This window comes from Cucurbita pepo, chromosome LG20, assembly GCF_002806865.2.
Source record: "Cucurbita pepo subsp. pepo cultivar mu-cu-16 chromosome LG20, ASM280686v2, whole genome shotgun sequence".
NCBI lineage: Eukaryota > Viridiplantae > Streptophyta > Magnoliopsida > Cucurbitales > Cucurbitaceae > Cucurbita > Cucurbita pepo.
The window spans coordinates 270,512-288,499 of NC_036657.1; the positions used below are offsets into that span (position 1 = coordinate 270,512).

Here is a 17,988-nt window from a genome sequence, read left to right on the forward strand (position 1 = left end):
TATGGCTAAAATTGACTGGTGGGTTGAAAATGTTGTAAATGATTTAATGGTTCTTATTTATAGAGCTATACAACATCGTTAAGGATAGAAATTCAGAAACTTATGTTACAGAATTGGTAAAGTCAAGAAATATGAAGAGGGAGAGAGCTTTGTACAGATAGTTATGGCTGGTGGATGTAAGATCCCTACGGCTGAGAGTCTGGCTGGTTCATAGACGCTGGCTCAGTTGTGAAGCTATTCAAATTCTCAACTTGAATGCCTCATCCAACAAAACTAATGCAGAGGGTCTGCTCCAGTTTTACTTCAAGATTATGAAGATTGAAGCAAATTGTGTTGGTTTGGAGGAAATTCAGAGTCACAATTGAATTGTCCATTAGTGTTGGCAAACCTTCTGGGAGGCTAAAGTTTCTACCACCTCCAAACTCAGTTTTGTATCGATCTTGTTAGATTTTCTCAGCTTTCTCATCTCCATTTCTAACTGCTTGCTATTCTCTTCATGTGCTTTCAGAAAGGATTTTGTAAAATGGAACAGAGTTCCTGTAACTGCGTTGAATTGAACACATGGGGAATCAATTTGAGATTAGTAAACTAGGTTACAGGAGGAATGATGGAACTGCATTACATCCTTCCATATTACAAATCCCTTCCACAATCCGAGTTAATGCTCGAAAAGAACGCCATGCAAAAAGCTTATTGCTATATACTATCCGTTTTGACCCGTTACGTATTGTCATCAGCCTCACGACTTTTAAAACGCGTCTGCTAGGGAGAGGTTTCCACACCAAAGAATGCTTCATTCCCCTCTCCAACCGATATGGGATCTCACAATCTACCCCCTTGGGGGCCCAACGTCCTCATTGACACATCGCCCGGTGTCTGGCTCTGATACCATTTGTAACAGCTCAAGCTCACTACTAATAGATATTGTCCGTTTTGGCTCGTTACGTATCACCATCAGCCTCACGGTTCTAAGACGACCTGTTACGTATCGGCGTCAGTCTCACAGTTTAAAACGCGTCTACTATAGAGAAGGTCTAGCCCTACTCCGACCAGTGTCTCGCACCGTCTGGTGACTGGCTCTGATACCATTTGTAATAGCTCAAGCCCACCACTAGCAGATATTGTCCGTTTTGACCCGTTACATATCGTTGTCAGTCTCATGGTTTTATAACACGTCTACTAGGGAGAGGTTTCACACCCTTATAAGGAATGTTTTATTCCCCTCTCCCACCGACATGGGATCTCATATCACTCATGAAAAGAACTTACTGAACTGAACGGCAGCCCTTACAGTTATGACACCGCAACAATGAACAAAAGAAAAGTCGAGATTAACTAACCTTGTTCAAATGGACAACGGGAAGGATCCTCGCCAAAATATAGAGCAAGTGCATCAGCATTTCTACCCTGCAACCATGCAGTGGTCTCCTTTATTTCTCAATAACTTCAAACTTTATTCCAACATAAAAGATCTAGTTTAGAAGATTACCACCACCGAGTAAAGAACGGTCACAGATTCGACCTCCATCTCGGCAAGACTAACAAATCCTTTCAATATCTAAAAATACAACATAGTAAATTTAATCCACTGAAAAGTGTCCACAATGAGTATGGGGGGTGGGGAAGGAAGAAAGAAGTGGCACCTTACGAAAAGTTTGAGATATGGGGCCATCACTTTCAGAAGCAACTAGTTCCTGCTTCACCTTTTCCAATCCTTTTGTTATTGCTTGCATTTCTTCTGCCAAAGATTTCAATTGTATCTGCATAGGAAGCAAGGCTCCAAGTCAAATAAGTTCTTTTTTGGATCATATTGATTGAATTCAATGCCATGAAATATGTAGACCTTAGACGTAGCTTCCAAGCTACCAAGGTCCAGATGAAATTCAAGAAGTGATGGTGACTTCGAAGCAACGACCTGAACCACATGCATAAACCAAATTTGTGATCAACCTGCCACACTCGAGAGACGTTGTGGGGAACATAAACAGATCAAACTTCAATTCACAACCTATCCCTCTTTTTCTAGTAAAAACCAAAAGTTAAATTCCATAAACCCCATCTTTCACTTTTAGAAAGATTCCAGTATGTTCTATCCGTCAATCCGGGAATTTTAAGGTAAATCAGACCAGGTGAATCTACATCAACCGATAAAGTAACAACAGGAACACCTTTAAAGTTTTGCCCCATATCCTATGGACTTAATAGTTAGACTCATGGTGTGAGATCCCGTTGGACAAGGGAATGAAACATTTCTTATAAAGGTGTGAAAACCTCTCTATAACAGAAGTATTTTAAAACCTCGAGGGTAAACCCTGAAATGAAAAGCACAGAGAAGATGTGGGCTTGGGTTGCTACAAATGGTATCAAAGTCAGTCAATGGACGGTGCGAGACACTGATCGAAGTAGGGCTAGACCCTCTCCATAATAGATGCGTTTTAAAACCGTGAGGCTGACCGTGATATGTAACGGGTCAAAGCGGACGATATCTGCTAGCGGTGGGCTTGGGCTTGGGCTGTTACAAATGGTATCAAAGCCAGACACTGGCGGTGTGCCAGTGAGGACGTTGGTCCCCAAGGGGGTGGATTGTGAGATCCCACATCGGTTGGAGAGGGGAACGAAACATTTCTTATAAAGGCGTGGAAACCTCTCCCTAGTAAACGCGTTTTAAAATCTTGAGGGGAAGCCTAGAAGAAGAAACTTTCAATTTACACACACATTTATTCAATAAGATTATAACTTAATTAACAAGCAACATTTATTCTCCCACCAAATTAGAAAATCAAAAGTTATCAATAAGACAGACAACACTAGAATAGTACCTTACACAGATAATGCATGAGAGTCAACTTATTGTTAGAAGCACGTGTATCAGTGAGTTTTGAGAGACTATCCAACCTGAACCCAATTGCAGAACCTGCATCGTATAAATCGTATTGAGCCAGAATTTCATGTTCAGAATTTCATGTCCATGGTATAAAGTTTGTTACCCCTAGCAGTTCCTTGGTTTAGCATATTTCCCAGGCAAAGAATTCTTTTCAATATCTCCTTCAATTTGCAAGAACTCCTTACCTATTAAAACAGTGATGTAAATTAACGGGCTCAGAGTTTACACATATCAAATGACTGGAGAAAGGTATTCATTAACACTATCAATAGACCTCTTGACAGAAAGAGTTTACAGTGTTTAGGCTTTTTTTGAACTCTGCCATCTGCAAAGGAGGTCAAGAATAAGTATATAGAGTAAAAGAGTACGCTTACACCAAAGAAATTCTTATATATTTCAAAACTAAAAATAGGATAAAAATGAAGAGTTGCAAATACCACAAAACCTGTGAGCTGAAGTGAATCTTGAAAGAAAATACTCTTAGCTTCGACTCCACACGAGGAACTTGCATCATCTCTAGAAAGTACTGATGTGTGGACAAATGAAAAGAAGAAAAGAAAACATGTAATTGCATTGTCTCCAAAAACTGCTGATGGTTTATATATAAAAGATTAAGAAAACAGAAACATCTGTTCAAAACGGCATTCATGTCACATGCAAAAAATCAAACCACTCATTTAATAAAAAACTAGCAGTAAACCAAAAGATGTCTTTTCTAAGTTGGGTCCTAAAGCTGGTGGCAAAGAAGAAGCCTATTTTGACCAAGATTGTAACAGTTCAAGCCCACCGCTAGCAAATATTTTCTTCTTTGGCCTGTGACGTATCGTCGTTAGCCTCACGGTTTTAAAACGCGTCTACTTGGGAGAGGTTTCCATACCCTTGTAAGGAATGCTTCGTTCCCCTCTCTAACTGATGTGGGATCTCACAATCCACTCCCCTTGGGGGCCCAGTGTCTTCGTTGGCACACCGCTCGGGCTTTAATACCATTTGTAACAGCCCAAGCCCATCGCTCGTAGATATTGTCCGTTTCGGCCCATTACGTATAACCGTCAACCTCATAGTTTTAAAACACGTCTACTAGGGAGAGGTTTCCACATCCTTATAAGGAATGCTTCATTCCTCTCTACAACCGACGTGGGATCCACAAAGATACACCACGAACTTTGAATGGAAGCAAAGTCCCAGCCTTTTCCTAAGATAGAAATTGTATCTCTGTTTCAGAAGTTGTACTACATTGACATGAATTATTGCGTTATGTACAAATAACTTAATTTTGACCTTAGCATGATAGCTCTAACAGATGCTTGTATTCTGTATACAAGCTAGCATCACATCAGGGAGGGAATGATGGCTTATCCCATGGGTTGAATTTACAAGGCTACAAGTATAAAGCAATTAAATGCTACACTGCAGAAACAAAAGCTATGACCTGTTCAACAGAGCAAGTTACCTGTTCGCACTTGCCAAGTTTATCCATGTCACCAGAGTATCCCTTACGAATTTAAGCACAAACAAACCTTCAGTTAATTGATCATAAGTAAAGAGCCTCGTTTGACATACATGTAACAAGAGCAGGATATCATTTCATGGTAAAACTAATAAAGGATAATCCAATATTATAGCACAAGATATTTCACCTTGAGAAGCTCCATCTCTTCTTTGGTGGGACAAAATTTGATAAGATTTTCCACTTGATCTACATCTAATACTGACTCATCCATGGAGAGTACTGCTGCCTATATTACATGATGAATTGACGATTATAGTAAGAAATGATAATCTTCTAGCTCTGAAACAAAGCTTACTCACGTGAGAAAATTTTCAGTAATAATTGGAAATAAGAATGCAATACGTGAACAAGCACAAAGAAAGCCTAATTTTGCCACCCAATACCATCCTGGCATTCATAGTGCTGGCATGTTGATGAGGGAAAAATCAGTCTGCACCGAAGTAGAAATATCTTATGCAAGTATAACTTTTCTTGGCTTACCATCATGTCAGACAGTGGCATCCGAACTTTTGTTAGCATGATTTCAGTGTTATTTGCCCTCCTAAGATCAATCTGCAATTAAACATTCTCCCTAATTAGTTGCACCAACAGTAAGGAACATGATCGCATAAATATATATCACAAAGGAGGGAAAAGCTTGTTTCTAGGGAGTAATATTGAAGTTTAAATACCAAGTGAATTTTGTCCAATTTTGATCCAACTGACTTTCTTCGTCCTCCGGATTTACCTCCTGAATCAGCAATAGGTTTAGGGACAGTCACAGAGAAAAGCGTCTCCAGCTCAGATACATCAAATTCTGGTGCACTAGGAAGAATATAGAAACTTGGTTATTACAAAGGATACCAAATGCTACAGTCTAAAGGAACATACTGCACCAAGGCTAAACTACATTATTCGAGTGTGTAAATATCACAATCAAATGAAAAGGCAGCTTAAATTCTTAGGAGAAGTTGTATTACCTTTCAGAATCGCCAGATCTTTGCAATTCTTCCCATAAGCTCCCTTTTGGTACCCGAGTTACCTTGCTCCAATGCAGAGGTTTCAATGATGATCGTTGAGGCACTTTAGCAGCCATCCCCGTGCTCCGCGAGAACCCACGTCCCCTCATTACTATAGATGATGTTTTCACATCAGTTGAAGAACTTACTCCTTTAGCTCCTGGGTGTGGAGACATACCTCCTGGAGATCTGGAAGAAGGAACCAGTGGAAGAGGACCAGTAGTAGGTTGAGGAGGTGATGGTGCTTCACAAATTGGAGATGGCAGGGAAGATGATACAACACATGTTGCTGGAGATGTTAAAACCTGTCGCCCTTGGGTTAAATGTGCAGAAGCTGTCCTCTGAATTGGAGGAGGTGGGGGAGGGGGTGGTGGCAGAGCTCTAGCATTTGTTAGGCGTGGAGAAAGCAGAGCTCCATGTGAAGCCGGTGGCCGTATGGGAGATAATTGTGGTAGAGCTCTAGGTATGGGAGGTGGAGGTGGAGGAGGTGGAGCACTATGCTTAGGTGTATTTCCACACACTAATGATGAACTTTTAGGTGCCAAGTGATTGGAAGGTGGAGGAGGAGGTGGTGGTGGTGGTGGAGGAGGAGATCTTGCATTTATGTGAAAATATGAAGAGGGTGACAAAGAAACTTTAGGAGATGATACATGCAAGAAAGATGTGTTAGCCTGAAGAGCTGGTGGAAGAGTATTTGGTTTTGCCTGTTTTACAAGAAAGTCCCCTTTTTCAGGCTGTTTGGGATTCAGTTTAAGCCTCCATGCATCGGCTTCCATCTTTTTTGAAGGAAGCTTTAACTCAACGTGTGGATTAGCAGTATCTTCTCCATACCCTTTATGCTCCACCCCGTCCAACATGTCATAAGCATCGTCTATCAGTTCCTTGATCCCTGTACGTTTCAGTACATTACCAGAAAATAGTAAAGGATTTGGCTTGTTATCTCCATAATTCACAACAATGTCCTTCACGGCATGAAAACCAGAGTCCATTTTTTCATCTGTTTTGAAAGTCACATCATCAACAGTGATGTCCTTCACTGCTTCAACGTTACAATCCATCTTCTTGTCAAAGTCATGACTCCCTCCAAATGATTTACAGCGTTGAAATGTAGGCGGGTCTGCATCTTCCTTTAACACTGCTTGATTGTCTATAGCATCCGTTTCATTCGCATGTACCATTTGAACATCATAATCCCTCATTACTTCCTGCACGTCAACAAAGTTGCTAAATATTTCTTCCACTTCAAAAAACTCCTCAGTCGAATTGCTTTCGATTTCGATTTCGATTTTGTCATCACTTTTTGCTGCTGAGGTGAGGTTTGGCACAATATGTTCAGCATTCAGAAAATGTACCTGACATATGAGTATTCCTTCAATTTTGAAGGCTTCAAAGGAAAAACTATGAACAGAAAAGAAACAACAGCCTACCTCTACTCTAAAATTTTTAGGAAACTGCTCCTTGGCATCCCATAAAACATCAACCTCATCACGATTGAGCTTCAAACTGTTTGAATGCACAAACGCTGTGTGAAACATAACTCTAAACATCACTTCCTCGTGTATTAGATCTCCATCTAAATGGATGCATTCAAGAACAACATCGCCTTGAACATGACAACGAACATCCATTTTTACAACTCTGCTTGCTGCCTGCAATGGAAGAGGGCACTCAAATATTTGCCAAATTCTTGTCATTGCAAATTTCATGATTTAGATTTTACCTGTAGATACTGGAGACCATTTCTTTCCATCTTTGCACTGGAAAAAAAAAGTTTAGGATTTCTGTTTCCTGGTGTTAAAGGGTCCGGACCGTAAATGCGTATGATAGGCCGACACCCTTTTCCTCCATCAAGCATAGGAAGCTCTCGAAGTATCAGACAGTCTAAAATTAGAGGTGTATCAGGTATAGGCCAATAAGAACCTAGATTTCTCCTAGAAAGATAGTGAAGGTATCTCATTTGAGAAGGCTGTGAGTTTACTGGAGAAAGGACATGGAGAAGTTCTGTAGGAGCTTGCCTGTAGACCATTTCAAGGGTCTTCTGCTCCCCCTCATATTGTTTACGGTACAATAAGAGAGCTGAAAGCATGAAAGCAAGGATTGGCCATCCTCCAGGTTCACAGTTCATCAACAATACATTTTTTTGTCTCTCCAATGAAAACCAGCTTTCACTCGACCGAATGAAGTGGTGGATCATCTCCAATGGCAGTAGAGGACACCCTTCATATTGCAGAGGATATTCCATCACTGTCATACCATATTGAGACAGTATGTCCCAAGTTTTAGTTTTCCTCTTTCGTTCACTAAAGTTAAACACCATGAAAGATGCATCAGGAAAGTGGTCTTGCAGCTTTGGTATAATGCTACCCAAATATACTTTGTACTCATCCTCTTCCAAGACGTCGGTAGAGAAGCAACAATCAAACACTGAAGAAAAAAAATTTGAGAATTTTTTCTTCACTAGTAGTAACATGGGTTTTTTTTTTTAATAAAAAGAATGTCTTACAACAAAAAGTTCATGCACTACAAAAGATTTTTATATATTTAAAAGAAACTTTAGATGAACAGAACCAGGCTACAAAGCAACAATTAACTACTTCAGCTTGCTTATTGTAGATCTTGCCCCATTACCATAGAACCCATTCAGTAAGGGGCGTTAAAGATACCAGCTACTCAGTCTACTTGGCGATAGAAAAATCTTCTACCCCACCCTACCCCAAAATGGGAAAGAAAGATCGTGGTCAAATTGTGAGATCCCACGTCAGTTGGAGAGGGGAACGAAGTCTTTATGAGGGTGTGGAAACCTCTCTCTAGCGAACGCATTTTAAAAATCTTGAGGGAAGCCCAAAACGGAAAGCTTAAAGAGGATAATATCTGCTAGCGATGGGCTTGAGTTGTTACAAATGGTATCAGAACCTGACATCGAGCAGTATGCTAGTGAGGCCGCTGAGAAGGGGGTGACACTGTGCGGTGTGCCAGCGAGGACGTTGGGCCTTGAAGGGGGTGGATTGTGAGATCCCACATCGATTGGAGATAGAAAGAGTGCGATCAAGGACACTAGGCCCCGAAGGGGTGGATTGTGAGATTCCCATCGATTGAAGAGGGGAATGAGTGCCAACGAGGACGGAGAGGTGAATTGTGAGATTCCACATCGATTGGAGAGGGAAACGAGTGCCAACGAGGACACTGGCCCCAAAGAGGTGGATTGTGAGATCCCATATCGGTTGGAAAAGGGAACGAAGCATTTATAAGTTCCTAAGGTGTGTAAAATTTTTTGTAGCAGACGCGTTTTTTTTAAAACCTTGAGAGAAGACTGAAAGGGAAATCCCAGTACACAGCAATAGTGAGCTTGTACATAGAAATGGAGAAGAGAAAACCTGTTAGGACTATGAGTACGTCAGACCACTCTAACCATACTCAAACGTGCACCAAAGTAAAGAACAGAGCTCAATTAAACAAACTTTAGGACACGATGCAAGCAGGAAATAACAAAGACAACATTTCATCATTCGCAGTCGCTCTTACAGAGAACAACAAAGAATTTGAAAGGAGATCATACCGTAAACTCTCTCCGCAATCTCGAGAAGCCGATCAGGAGGCTTCCGGTAGAATAATTTTCTAAACAGCGCCATCAGATGGCGCTGTTCCTCCCCCAGTCCGGTCCAAATCTACGTCACCAGAAAAACAGGGGAAATACACCAACAAACAGCAACCCCAGTACAAGCAGAAACCGAAGAAAATAAAAGAAACCCAACACCCAAAATGTCAAAATTGAATCGAAAATGCACCAAATACCAAAGAAGAATCAAAAAAAAAAAAAAAAAAAAAGAAGCAAGAAACAGAGTACGGAGCCTTATTTGACAAAAAAAAAACTCAGCAAATGCGAGGAAAACAGAGCGGAAAACAGCTTGAGATAAACAAATAGCTCAAAGGTACTCAAGAGAGAATGAAAACAGAGAATGAACACAAAATCATGAGAAAATCATAGACGAAATAGCACAGAGAGAATGTAGGAGCAGAGGACTCGACGAAAGGATAAACTAACAGAGTGAGAGAGAAATGGGTTAAAGAAAAAGAGAAACCTTGAAGAAAATAGAAGAAAGCTTCAGAACAGAGAGAGAAGGAAGAGAAGTGGAGCTGGAAAAAGGAGAGCAGAGAAAGCAGAGCTTTATATGCGGTCTGCTCTTCTCCACTTGACTTTCCTGCGACGTCAACTTTTACCCCCAACGACGAAGCGAGAGAGAGAGAGAGAGAGATACTCCGTTCTGCTACGTGGCGTACACGTGGCACCTGGTTTTCATTTTCATTAACGACTTCCTTTTAATAATTTAAATTTATATATTTTTATCCTAATCAATAATATGTGATCCCATTAAATAGTATTTTACTTAATAATTTCAGTTTTAAAATTACAAGTCAAGTAGTTGAATAATTAAGTTAATAGAATAAAATAAAAAAAATCAAAGATTTTCATTCCTTTTTGTAAAATATAAAATATAAAAGAAAACTAATATATAGATCTTACCTTTAAAAACATGGGGCTGAATAAATAAAAATCATATTCTAATGTAACCTTTATTATAAAGTATTAGTAAAATATTTATATGACTTGGAAACTTCTAAAGACCGATTTCTACCTCACGTGTAGTGCACGTGAATCGTACATCATAAGATTAGTGGATAAGTTTGGAATAATTCCAAAATCATTTTTCTTTTCATAATTAATATACAAAGTAGATATTTATAAAGACCTCATTTAGATTTTTTATGATAAATTCAATTTCAGTCATTTTTAAACCATTATATTATTATTAAATTGAATATAAAAAATATTATATTAAAATAAAAAAAATAAGCTTTTAATTAACAAATTTAAAGAAATAGTTGAATATCTTATTCTTAAAATTATAAATTTAGTCCCTAAACTTTGAGATTAACGTATAGTTTAGTGAATAAAGATTGATGATTCGATTTTTACCTCCCCAATTATTCACGTAGAGACGAACAATTATATTCTTAATTCGCACGATAAGATGTATATAAGTTTTTGAAGCAGACCCACCTCCATGGATGAACATGATTGGTGCCAAAAAGAAATGGACAAAGAATAAAAGTAATTGTGTGCCTGAGTATTGAATCAGACTTTCTCACTTTTGGGCTCAGCATGCCTTTGCATTTCTTTCTTTTTTTGTTGCGAGATTTCAAGCATTTTTTATAAGAGTGTTAAAATTTCTCCCTTGCATATGAGTTTTTAAAACTTTGAGAAAAAGTCGAAAAAGTAAACTAAAAAAGAACGGTATCTAAATTTGTTCTAGTCAAATTTGGTAAGATATCATGGTTTTCACGTCATTGAGAAAGGAATTGAAGCTTGTAATAAGGTTGTATGCTAGTTACCAAAGGAGATGAGGACAAAGGAAGAGGCAAATCATGTGTGGCTTAAGCTTTGCTTGGCCTTTTAACATCTTTTCTACATTATCAATTCAATTATGGAGCCCTCAATTTCTTGCCCCAATCTTCACCCAAATGGTTCCACTTTGTACATTCTGAATGTCATCTCCCTTCTGTCCTTGACTTCCAATCAAGACAACATGTTTATGATTTGATTTACGATCTGATTTTTGTTCGACTTCTTTTCTGTGTGTATATTAGGTGTCTTAACTCCTTATCTATTTGAACGGTTCTATGAAGACAGTGATTTGTTAACAAAATTGCCAGACAGAGCTAGTAAATATTGTCTTCTATGGACTTTCCTTACAAGTACTTCCCCGTGTCTACTAAGGAGAGATTTCCACATCCTTATAAAAAATGTTTCGTTATCCTCTCCAATCGAGGTGGAATCTCACAATCCACCTCCCTTGGGAGTCCAACGTCCTCGCTAGCATACTACCCAATGTCTAGCTCTATACCATTTATAGCAGCAGTTCACCGTTAGCAAATATTGTTCTCTTTGAATTTTCTCTTCAAGGGCTTCCCTTCTACTGGGAAGAAGTTTTTACACCCTTATAAGGGACGCTTGTTCTCCTCTCCAATCGACGTGAGATCTCACACTTTTCTTCTCATTGAAGCAATTAGTCAAGTGAGGAAATGAATGTTTTCAAGTACACAGCCAAGTTTAGGAATCAGGAACATTTATAATAATACTTTCTCATCATATATCAGTACTGGTCTATACATTACAACATTGGAGGAAAGAATAATAAAATAAAAAAAATGGCAGTTTGGAAGGAAATCGACAAGTTTGATCATCCAAACGTTTCGGCTTTCTTGAAGACATTCCGACGTGTGTATATCTGTTGTTTGTGTTGAACAGCGATGTCCTAACTTCCTTGGTTATGAACTTATTGCTGTGAAATCTTCAGCAATCAATAGTTTATTGGGTGAATGCCCAGTTCTCAAAATTTTCCAACTGGTTGGCAATCAATTTTTACCTACAAATTACAAGCCCAAAAGAGAAAGGGTGAGCACAGATGATCCTAACATGAAGAACATAGGGACTGCAGACAGGAAGACAAACGAGCTCGCAACAAAGCTGCTGTGAGCTTCTAGTTGTCTGACAGGGAAGTTCTACCTTGTCTTTAAAACCATGTGGTAAACATATCAGAAGAAAGATGCTGACATTGAGGTGCAAATTTCAAAAGGAAAGAAACATCTGTACTATCAGAGCATGCGTTACAATACCTCGTTGAAACCATGATCTTCGAACTGTCTGTCGGATATGCCTCTCGTGTCTGTCTAGCAGTTCATCCACTCTGCTAGATTGAGATAACAAGGGCCCAGAATATTCAACTTTGTCCACTTGGTCCTGATAACTCTGTCACAAGATCAAATCAAGGAGGTTTAAGTGGTGAAACAATGGCACACATCAAAGGGCTGGCGTTAATGATCTTAAACTCACCAGATTATTCCTCTTAGCTCCCAGTTCATCTCGCAAAGAAAGTGCCACTGCAAAGTCCTGGGAGTGGTACTCATCCGAAGTATCAAAGGAATCAGGACGCTCAAACTTGCCCCACTGATTCCTTATCACAACCTTGGATCTCTCACTTGATTCAGGACCCTTGGAACTTGAGCGGCTCATGGATAACATGTCTACCTTCTCATGAAACTTAGACTCCAAATTGCTTCTTGATGTAGCAGAATGGTCCAGCCCATTAATTAGTTCTCCTCGTGAAATTGATCTGGAATAACACCGAATAGAGGCATCGTCTCTTCGTCGTCTTGCCCACGCAAAGCCACTCGATGTCGAAACTTGTAGAGGGCCAGAGAAGGGAATGTCTCCTTGAGATGCATTCGTTTCATGTATAGTCTCTTCCAGTTTATCAATTGACAGCTTTTGCGCCTGGCCAGCTTTGGTAACCTTTTCTTCTTTTAGATCTTGTGCATTAATACTAATTGTATGCAGAGCTCGAGCTGAGACTGATGAGTCCTGTACAACATTTTAAGCAGACGAATGAGAACCTTCCTTGCAATGTGATCGACACTAAGAATAGTAAAATTGTAAAGCCCGTGTCTGCCTCCTTTGCATGCTTTTCATAGGTTTGTTTCTAAAAAGAAAAAGAAGAAGAAGAAGAAATACCACAGCTGGTGCCAATTTATTGGTTCCATGATGATTTCGCATTAACCTTCTGTTATCTAGTCCACGGGCTCTTCCACTATGTTTTTTCCTGAAAGTTTAAAATGCTATTGATTTTAGATCATGAAGAACCAACACAAATAACAGTAGTAAGCAGAAGAAGAAACTGGATTTGGACCCAACTTTTTCAACTTTTCAAACTATATCACATTGCTCATAGATTGTAACAGTCAAAGCCCACCGCTAGCCGATATTGTTCATTTTGGCCTATCGTCGTTAACCACACGATTTTAAAACATGTCTGTTAGAGAGAGGTTTCCACACACTTATAAAGAATATTTTGTTCTCCTCTCCAACCGATGTGGGATCTCACAATCCACCCCCCTTGAGGGCTAGCGTTCTCGCTGGCACACCTCCTGATGTCTGGCTCTGATACCATTTGTAACAGCCCAAACCCACTGCTAGTAGATATTGTCCTCTTCGGACTTTCCCTTCTGGGCTTCCCAAACGTGTAATGGGGAAGCCCATAAGAGAAAGCACAAAATCATTGAGGGGAAGCCCGGAAAGGAAAGCCCAAAGACAACAGTATCTGGATGAGTACCGGTTCCGCTGTGTAACTCTAAAAGACGTGTTTTAAAACCTTGAGGGGAAGCCCAGATGGAAAAATCTGAAGAGGACAATATCTGCTAGTGGTGGGCTTGGATTGTAACCTCCTATCTACAGACAACTATTTAGTCTCATCTTTTTGTATCCTCTTTTCAGATTCAGATTCTTTTATGATAGAAAGAAATGAGAAACCGACCTTTTAGTCTCCTCTCTTTGTTTTGCATCAATCTCTTTGCTAGGTGGATATATTGGCAAGCTTGATGGATCACATGCATACGGTTTTGTACTGAAATACTGAAAGGAGCCATAAGGATATAGTATTAGAAAATTCAGTAAACAAACTGATTACTTGGTCCTAGTATCCATAAGGTAATCAGCATTATTACCGCAGATGTGAGAGCAGAGGAGGCAACTCCACGCTTGTATGGTTCCACGGAAAGAAGCGTTTCTAGCAAGTTCACAGTCGTCGAAGGATAATCTTTGAATGTCTGGCGTAGGCAATTATTATATGGATGTTGTGGCTTGAACAAAGTGGCATGAGGAAGTTTAGACCTTTTCCAGTACTCATCAGGAGGAGAGCCGCAAAGCTTGAAGATCTTGTGTAGCTGTTCGACCTATTAGTTGCAAACGTAAAGTCAATATCACCTTTGAAAAAATATATCATATTTGGTAAGAACTGTATGACGCATTAAGGAAGACATATCAGTCCGCTAACATCATCACTCAAATTTCTTCCAAGCTCTGCTATGTTTCACATAACAACTCAAACACACCACTAATAGATATTGTCTTCTTTGGACTTTTCCTTATGGGCTTCTCCTCAAGGTTCTAAAACGTATCCCCTAAGAAGAGGTTTCCACACCCTTATAAGGAATGTTTCGTTCCTCTCTCTAACCGATATGGGATCTCACAATTCACCCCTCTTGAGAGCCCAGCGTCCTCATTGGCACACCATCCGGTGTCTGGCTCAGATACCATTTGTAATAGCACAAACCCACCGCTAGCATATATTGTCTTCTGGGTTTCTCCTCAAAGTTTTAAAACGCGTCCCCTAAAGAGAGGTTTCCATACCCTTATAAGGAATGTGTTGTTCTCCTCTCCAACCAACGTGGGATCTCACATTTGATAAATTTCTTCTTTCAAGTAACAATGTTCCAAAGACAAGCAGAATATGTTATTAAGAAGTTTAATAAAGAAAAACATTACCTCTGTTCTTCCCTGAAGAATAGGTTTCCCAACAAGGAGTTCTGCGAAAACACAGCCAACACTCCAAAGATCCACAGATGCATTATAGTCTGTTGAACCCAGTAGAAGTTCAGGAGGACGATACCACAGAGTGACAACACGACTCGTTAGAGGTTGCTGTTGCCCGGAATTATAGAAGTTCGCCAATCCAAAATCAGCTACCTTCAATACCCCTTCGTTATCAACTAGAAGATTAGATCCTTTAATATCCCGATGCATTACACCACGTGAGTGACAATGCTCAAGCCCGGATATCAATTGTTTCATGTAGCATTTAATCTACAGAAAAGGTAAAGAGCCAAGGATTCATTACTGTAATCATTGTTCATAAGAAAAAGAAAGTGTCATTTCCACTTCATATTCTGCAAAAGAATGCTCCCCAACTTTATAACTATATAACAGAAACTTAAACCAAGCATACCTGTGATTCACTAAAAGTGATATCAGGGGAGGACAAGAGCCCAGTAATGTCATGGTCCATGTACTCAAACACAAGGTAAATGTTACATGATAAACGAGACGTAATTAAGCCCTCCAATTTGATGATATTAGGGTGATCAAGCCTGCGGAGAATCATGATCTCTCGTGCCATAAATCTAACACTTTCAGGCTCAAAATTGTCGAACCGAACCTTCTTTAAAGCAACAATCCTTCCTGTTTCGAGTTCGCGTGCTCGAAATACACTGCTATACGTACCTTGTCCAATCTATAAAAATTCAACATCCACAAGCAGAAAGAATTTCGTCCATGTCCATCCAGACCAAAATCAACTTTCTATACACACAACAACTTCAACTACCACCATATGAGCATTAGAAATGTCAACCATAAAGTTCCAATGAAATTCAAGCAGTTGCAGAAAAGAAGAAAAGATGCCAAAATGCTTTTTATAAAGCAGAATTCTCTGATTAAAAGACCAAAAATCTTTCCATGGAGGATTCTTTGTTTCTTAAATATACAAACATGGAGGGAAAAGGGATCATCAAATGCATGCAACTCCATGATGCTCCCACACTGGCATGTTGAATTGATTGGACAAAGCAAAGAACTAATGACATGTCCCCTTCCCCTAAAAGGAAGTATAATTATCCTAATCGACTATAAACTCAAGTCAACAATGGAAAAGGATGATTAGATGTATATAAAACTAGGATTTGATATGATTAACAAAGCAAAAAAACAGAAGGGTAAAAGAAGAAGAACTAAGAACCTTTTCCAGCTTCTCATAAGCATCGGACCGGAGAGGAATCCAACCTTGAATGGCCTCACCGGCGACAGCGCTGAGCCAGGCCGGCCACCCTGCCGCCACTTGCTCACTTTCAATATACTTGTTCAAATTCCCCAATCTGAAGCTCAAAGTCTGATTCCCTGCGCCATTTGAAGTCGCCCTCCCCGATTCACCCAGCTCACTCCCAACCCCATAGAACTCACTGGACCCCTTCGACTTCCTCTTGGTCTTCGCCTTCGAACTCCTCTCAATCTCCCCCAACCCACATCGGCTACGACCCGAGCTCCCCACCGCCGTTGATTCATTGTCCCGAAATGCGCCGGAGTGATCGAATGCAGGCGTCACGGACACCGCCTGCTTCGAGTTCACACACCCCATGGCGGATCACTGCAACTTCACAACCATTAATGAGAAATTCAGATTTTAAGAAGCAGTTTAAGTGGACCCTGAAATGGGGAAAGTCGGAAATCAAATGGGTTAGCGGGAATGTTGATTTGTTTGAAACCCAAATGAAAGGAGAATGAAAAATGGGAGTGCAGTGAAGAGGGAAGAGCAGAAACAAGAAGGGGGTGGAGTTTTATACCACGTTACGAAGTCGGAATGTGAAATTTGGCTTTGGTTACTTCGGCTGTGGGAAAACAGTTCGTTTCGCTGTCTCTCAGTCACTGTTTTCGATCCATAATGCGGCGATTGCGGAAGATGGTGGATAGTAGAAGGCATTAAAGCGCGGCTCCACAATCGAGCACAGCGAGATCAACGGAAAGTGAAATACCCACTGCACCAACAGCAGCAGTAAACAATGAAATTTGGGTGAACAAACCCAATACCTTCCATCTATTTCTTCTTCTCCTCCAATCGTAACTTTCTTCCCAACACTCGATTACTTTGAACTTAATTCACCCTAAGATAAACAAATACGAAAAGCGTAGAATTAAAAATAGTATTTGAATTTTAAAATTTGAAACTATCATTAAACAGAATGATCATTTAATCTAAAAGATTTAAATAAGTTAGTGATATTTAAATCTAAGTAAAATGAATAAATAAAATAAAAGAAGAAAAAAAGTAATTTGGTTTTTTCTGTGAAGTCTGAACCAAACCAAGATCGATGTGAAACGACGGAAAATGGGCAGAGTTTCGGGCAGTATGTGCTTATTCTCTGGTTTTGTTCCCTTATTGCATTTTTTTTCTTTTTTCTTTTTTTAAATTGGGCTCGCATTTCTCTCGAGTCGTCGCGTGCGTGACCGGCAAATGGGAACCGGCCCCACTTTATTTACCCCGGTAACAAAGCGCGTGGTTGACCGCACCCAGCGTGGGAGTGGGTTTTAGTTTGGGGACTAGTTGACTGAATTTATTTATTTATTTTAGTTCAACACCGATGAAAAAATTACATTTTTTTTTTTTTTTTTTTTTTTTTTTGGCCTCTCATCAATTTTGAAATAGAGAAACAATAACATTTTTTAGGAGCGATAGACTTCGTCAATGGACCGTGTGGCTACCATCTATTTGGCTATAGAATATGTTGCAGAGATAGATGATGAGTAGGAGACATACTCAAATAATTATGGAGGTGTTCTAAATGAGGTGTCGGTTACGTTTTCGCAGTGACTAATGTTTCCGAAGCTTTTGATCTCAATTGGTTGGAACTTCAACATTGATGTTGTAGCTGATACATACGTTGGAGTTGGTGTTATCGTGTCATAACTCTATAGACAAACAATGTTATCAATAGAGGTCTTTCAGAGTTTAACCAATAGGTCAAATTTGTTGAAACATATACGCTACTCGAGATAATTTGAAAGGTCTTTAAAATCGATCTGTACCTTTCTAAATAGAAAACTTCAACGACTATAAAAATATATTTTAAAATTCACATCTTGATTATTATTAAAATATATATATATATATATATATATATATATATATATATATATATATATATATATATAT

At 39.5% G+C, this 17,988-nt stretch overlaps 2 protein-coding genes across 5 annotated transcripts; both read right to left on the reverse strand.

Annotated features, from left to right (window-relative positions):
* Positions 1-23: 23 nt before the first annotated feature.
* Positions 24-9,508, reverse strand: LOC111783024 (formin-like protein 20). 2 transcript variants are annotated; one of them, XM_023663898.1, is made up of 17 exons: positions 8,949-9,508; positions 7,113-7,816; positions 6,820-7,041; positions 5,354-6,744; positions 5,066-5,198; positions 4,875-4,946; positions 4,522-4,620; positions 4,335-4,376; positions 3,330-3,410; positions 3,159-3,209; positions 2,988-3,069; positions 2,820-2,914; positions 1,844-1,915; positions 1,644-1,760; positions 1,490-1,558; positions 1,341-1,407; positions 24-543 (listed from the first exon to the last, which is right to left on the reverse strand). In XM_023663898.1, exons 1-17 carry the CDS (start codon positions 9,019-9,021, stop codon positions 374-376), a joined length of 3,540 nt encoding a protein of 1,179 aa, XP_023519666.1. In that variant the 5' UTR covers positions 9,022-9,508; the 3' UTR covers positions 24-373. The 2 variants fall into 2 exon arrangements, with proteins under 2 accessions (XP_023519666.1, XP_023519667.1); XM_023663899.1 differs by lacking the exon at positions 4,335-4,376.
* Positions 9,509-11,500: 1,992 nt separating this feature from the next.
* Positions 11,501-17,017, reverse strand: LOC111783243 (protein IMPAIRED IN BABA-INDUCED STERILITY 1-like). 3 transcript variants are annotated; one of them, XM_023664154.1, is made up of 10 exons: positions 16,622-17,017; positions 16,021-16,425; positions 15,232-15,516; positions 14,772-15,089; positions 13,952-14,179; positions 13,762-13,859; positions 12,963-13,050; positions 12,285-12,812; positions 12,068-12,200; positions 11,501-11,817 (listed from the first exon to the last, which is right to left on the reverse strand). In XM_023664154.1, the coding sequence occupies exons 2-10, from the start codon at positions 16,414-16,416 to the stop codon at positions 11,807-11,809; spliced, it is 2,085 nt and encodes a 694-aa protein (XP_023519922.1). In that variant the 5' UTR covers positions 16,417-16,425; positions 16,622-17,017; the 3' UTR covers positions 11,501-11,806. The 3 variants fall into 3 exon arrangements, with proteins under 3 accessions (XP_023519922.1, XP_023519921.1, XP_023519920.1); XM_023664153.1 differs by having other exon boundaries at positions 16,021-16,431; XM_023664152.1 differs by having other exon boundaries at positions 16,021-16,484; positions 16,622-17,016.
* Positions 17,018-17,988: the final 971 nt, after the last annotated feature.

What these genes read in the sequence shown, in the direction of transcription:
- LOC111783243 (XM_023664154.1), bottom strand. Translation starts at nt 16,416, where the DNA reads ATGGGGTGTGTGAACTCGAAGCAGGCGGTGTCCGTGACGCCTGCATTC. An exon ending in CAAAGAGAGGAGACTAAAAG is followed by an intron (nt 13,051 to 13,761) that starts GTCGGTTTCTCA and finishes TTAAACTTTCAG; the next exon opens with GAAAAAACATAGTGGAAGAG. An exon ending in GAGCTAAGAGGAATAATCTG is followed by an intron (nt 12,201 to 12,284) that starts GTGAGTTTAAGA and finishes ATCTTGTGACAG; the next exon opens with AGTTATCAGGACCAAGTGGA.
- LOC111783024 (XM_023663898.1), bottom strand. Translation starts at nt 9,021, where the DNA reads ATGGCGCTGTTTAGAAAATTATTCTACCGGAAGCCTCCTGATCGGCTT. An exon ending in ATGGTCTCCAGTATCTACAG is followed by an intron (nt 7,042 to 7,112) that starts GTAAAATCTAAA and finishes CTTCCATTGCAG; the next exon opens with GCAGCAAGCAGAGTTGTAAA. An exon ending in TATCTCAAACTTTTCGTAAG is followed by an intron (nt 1,559 to 1,643) that starts GTGCCACTTCTT and finishes TTGTATTTTTAG; the next exon opens with ATATTGAAAGGATTTGTTAG.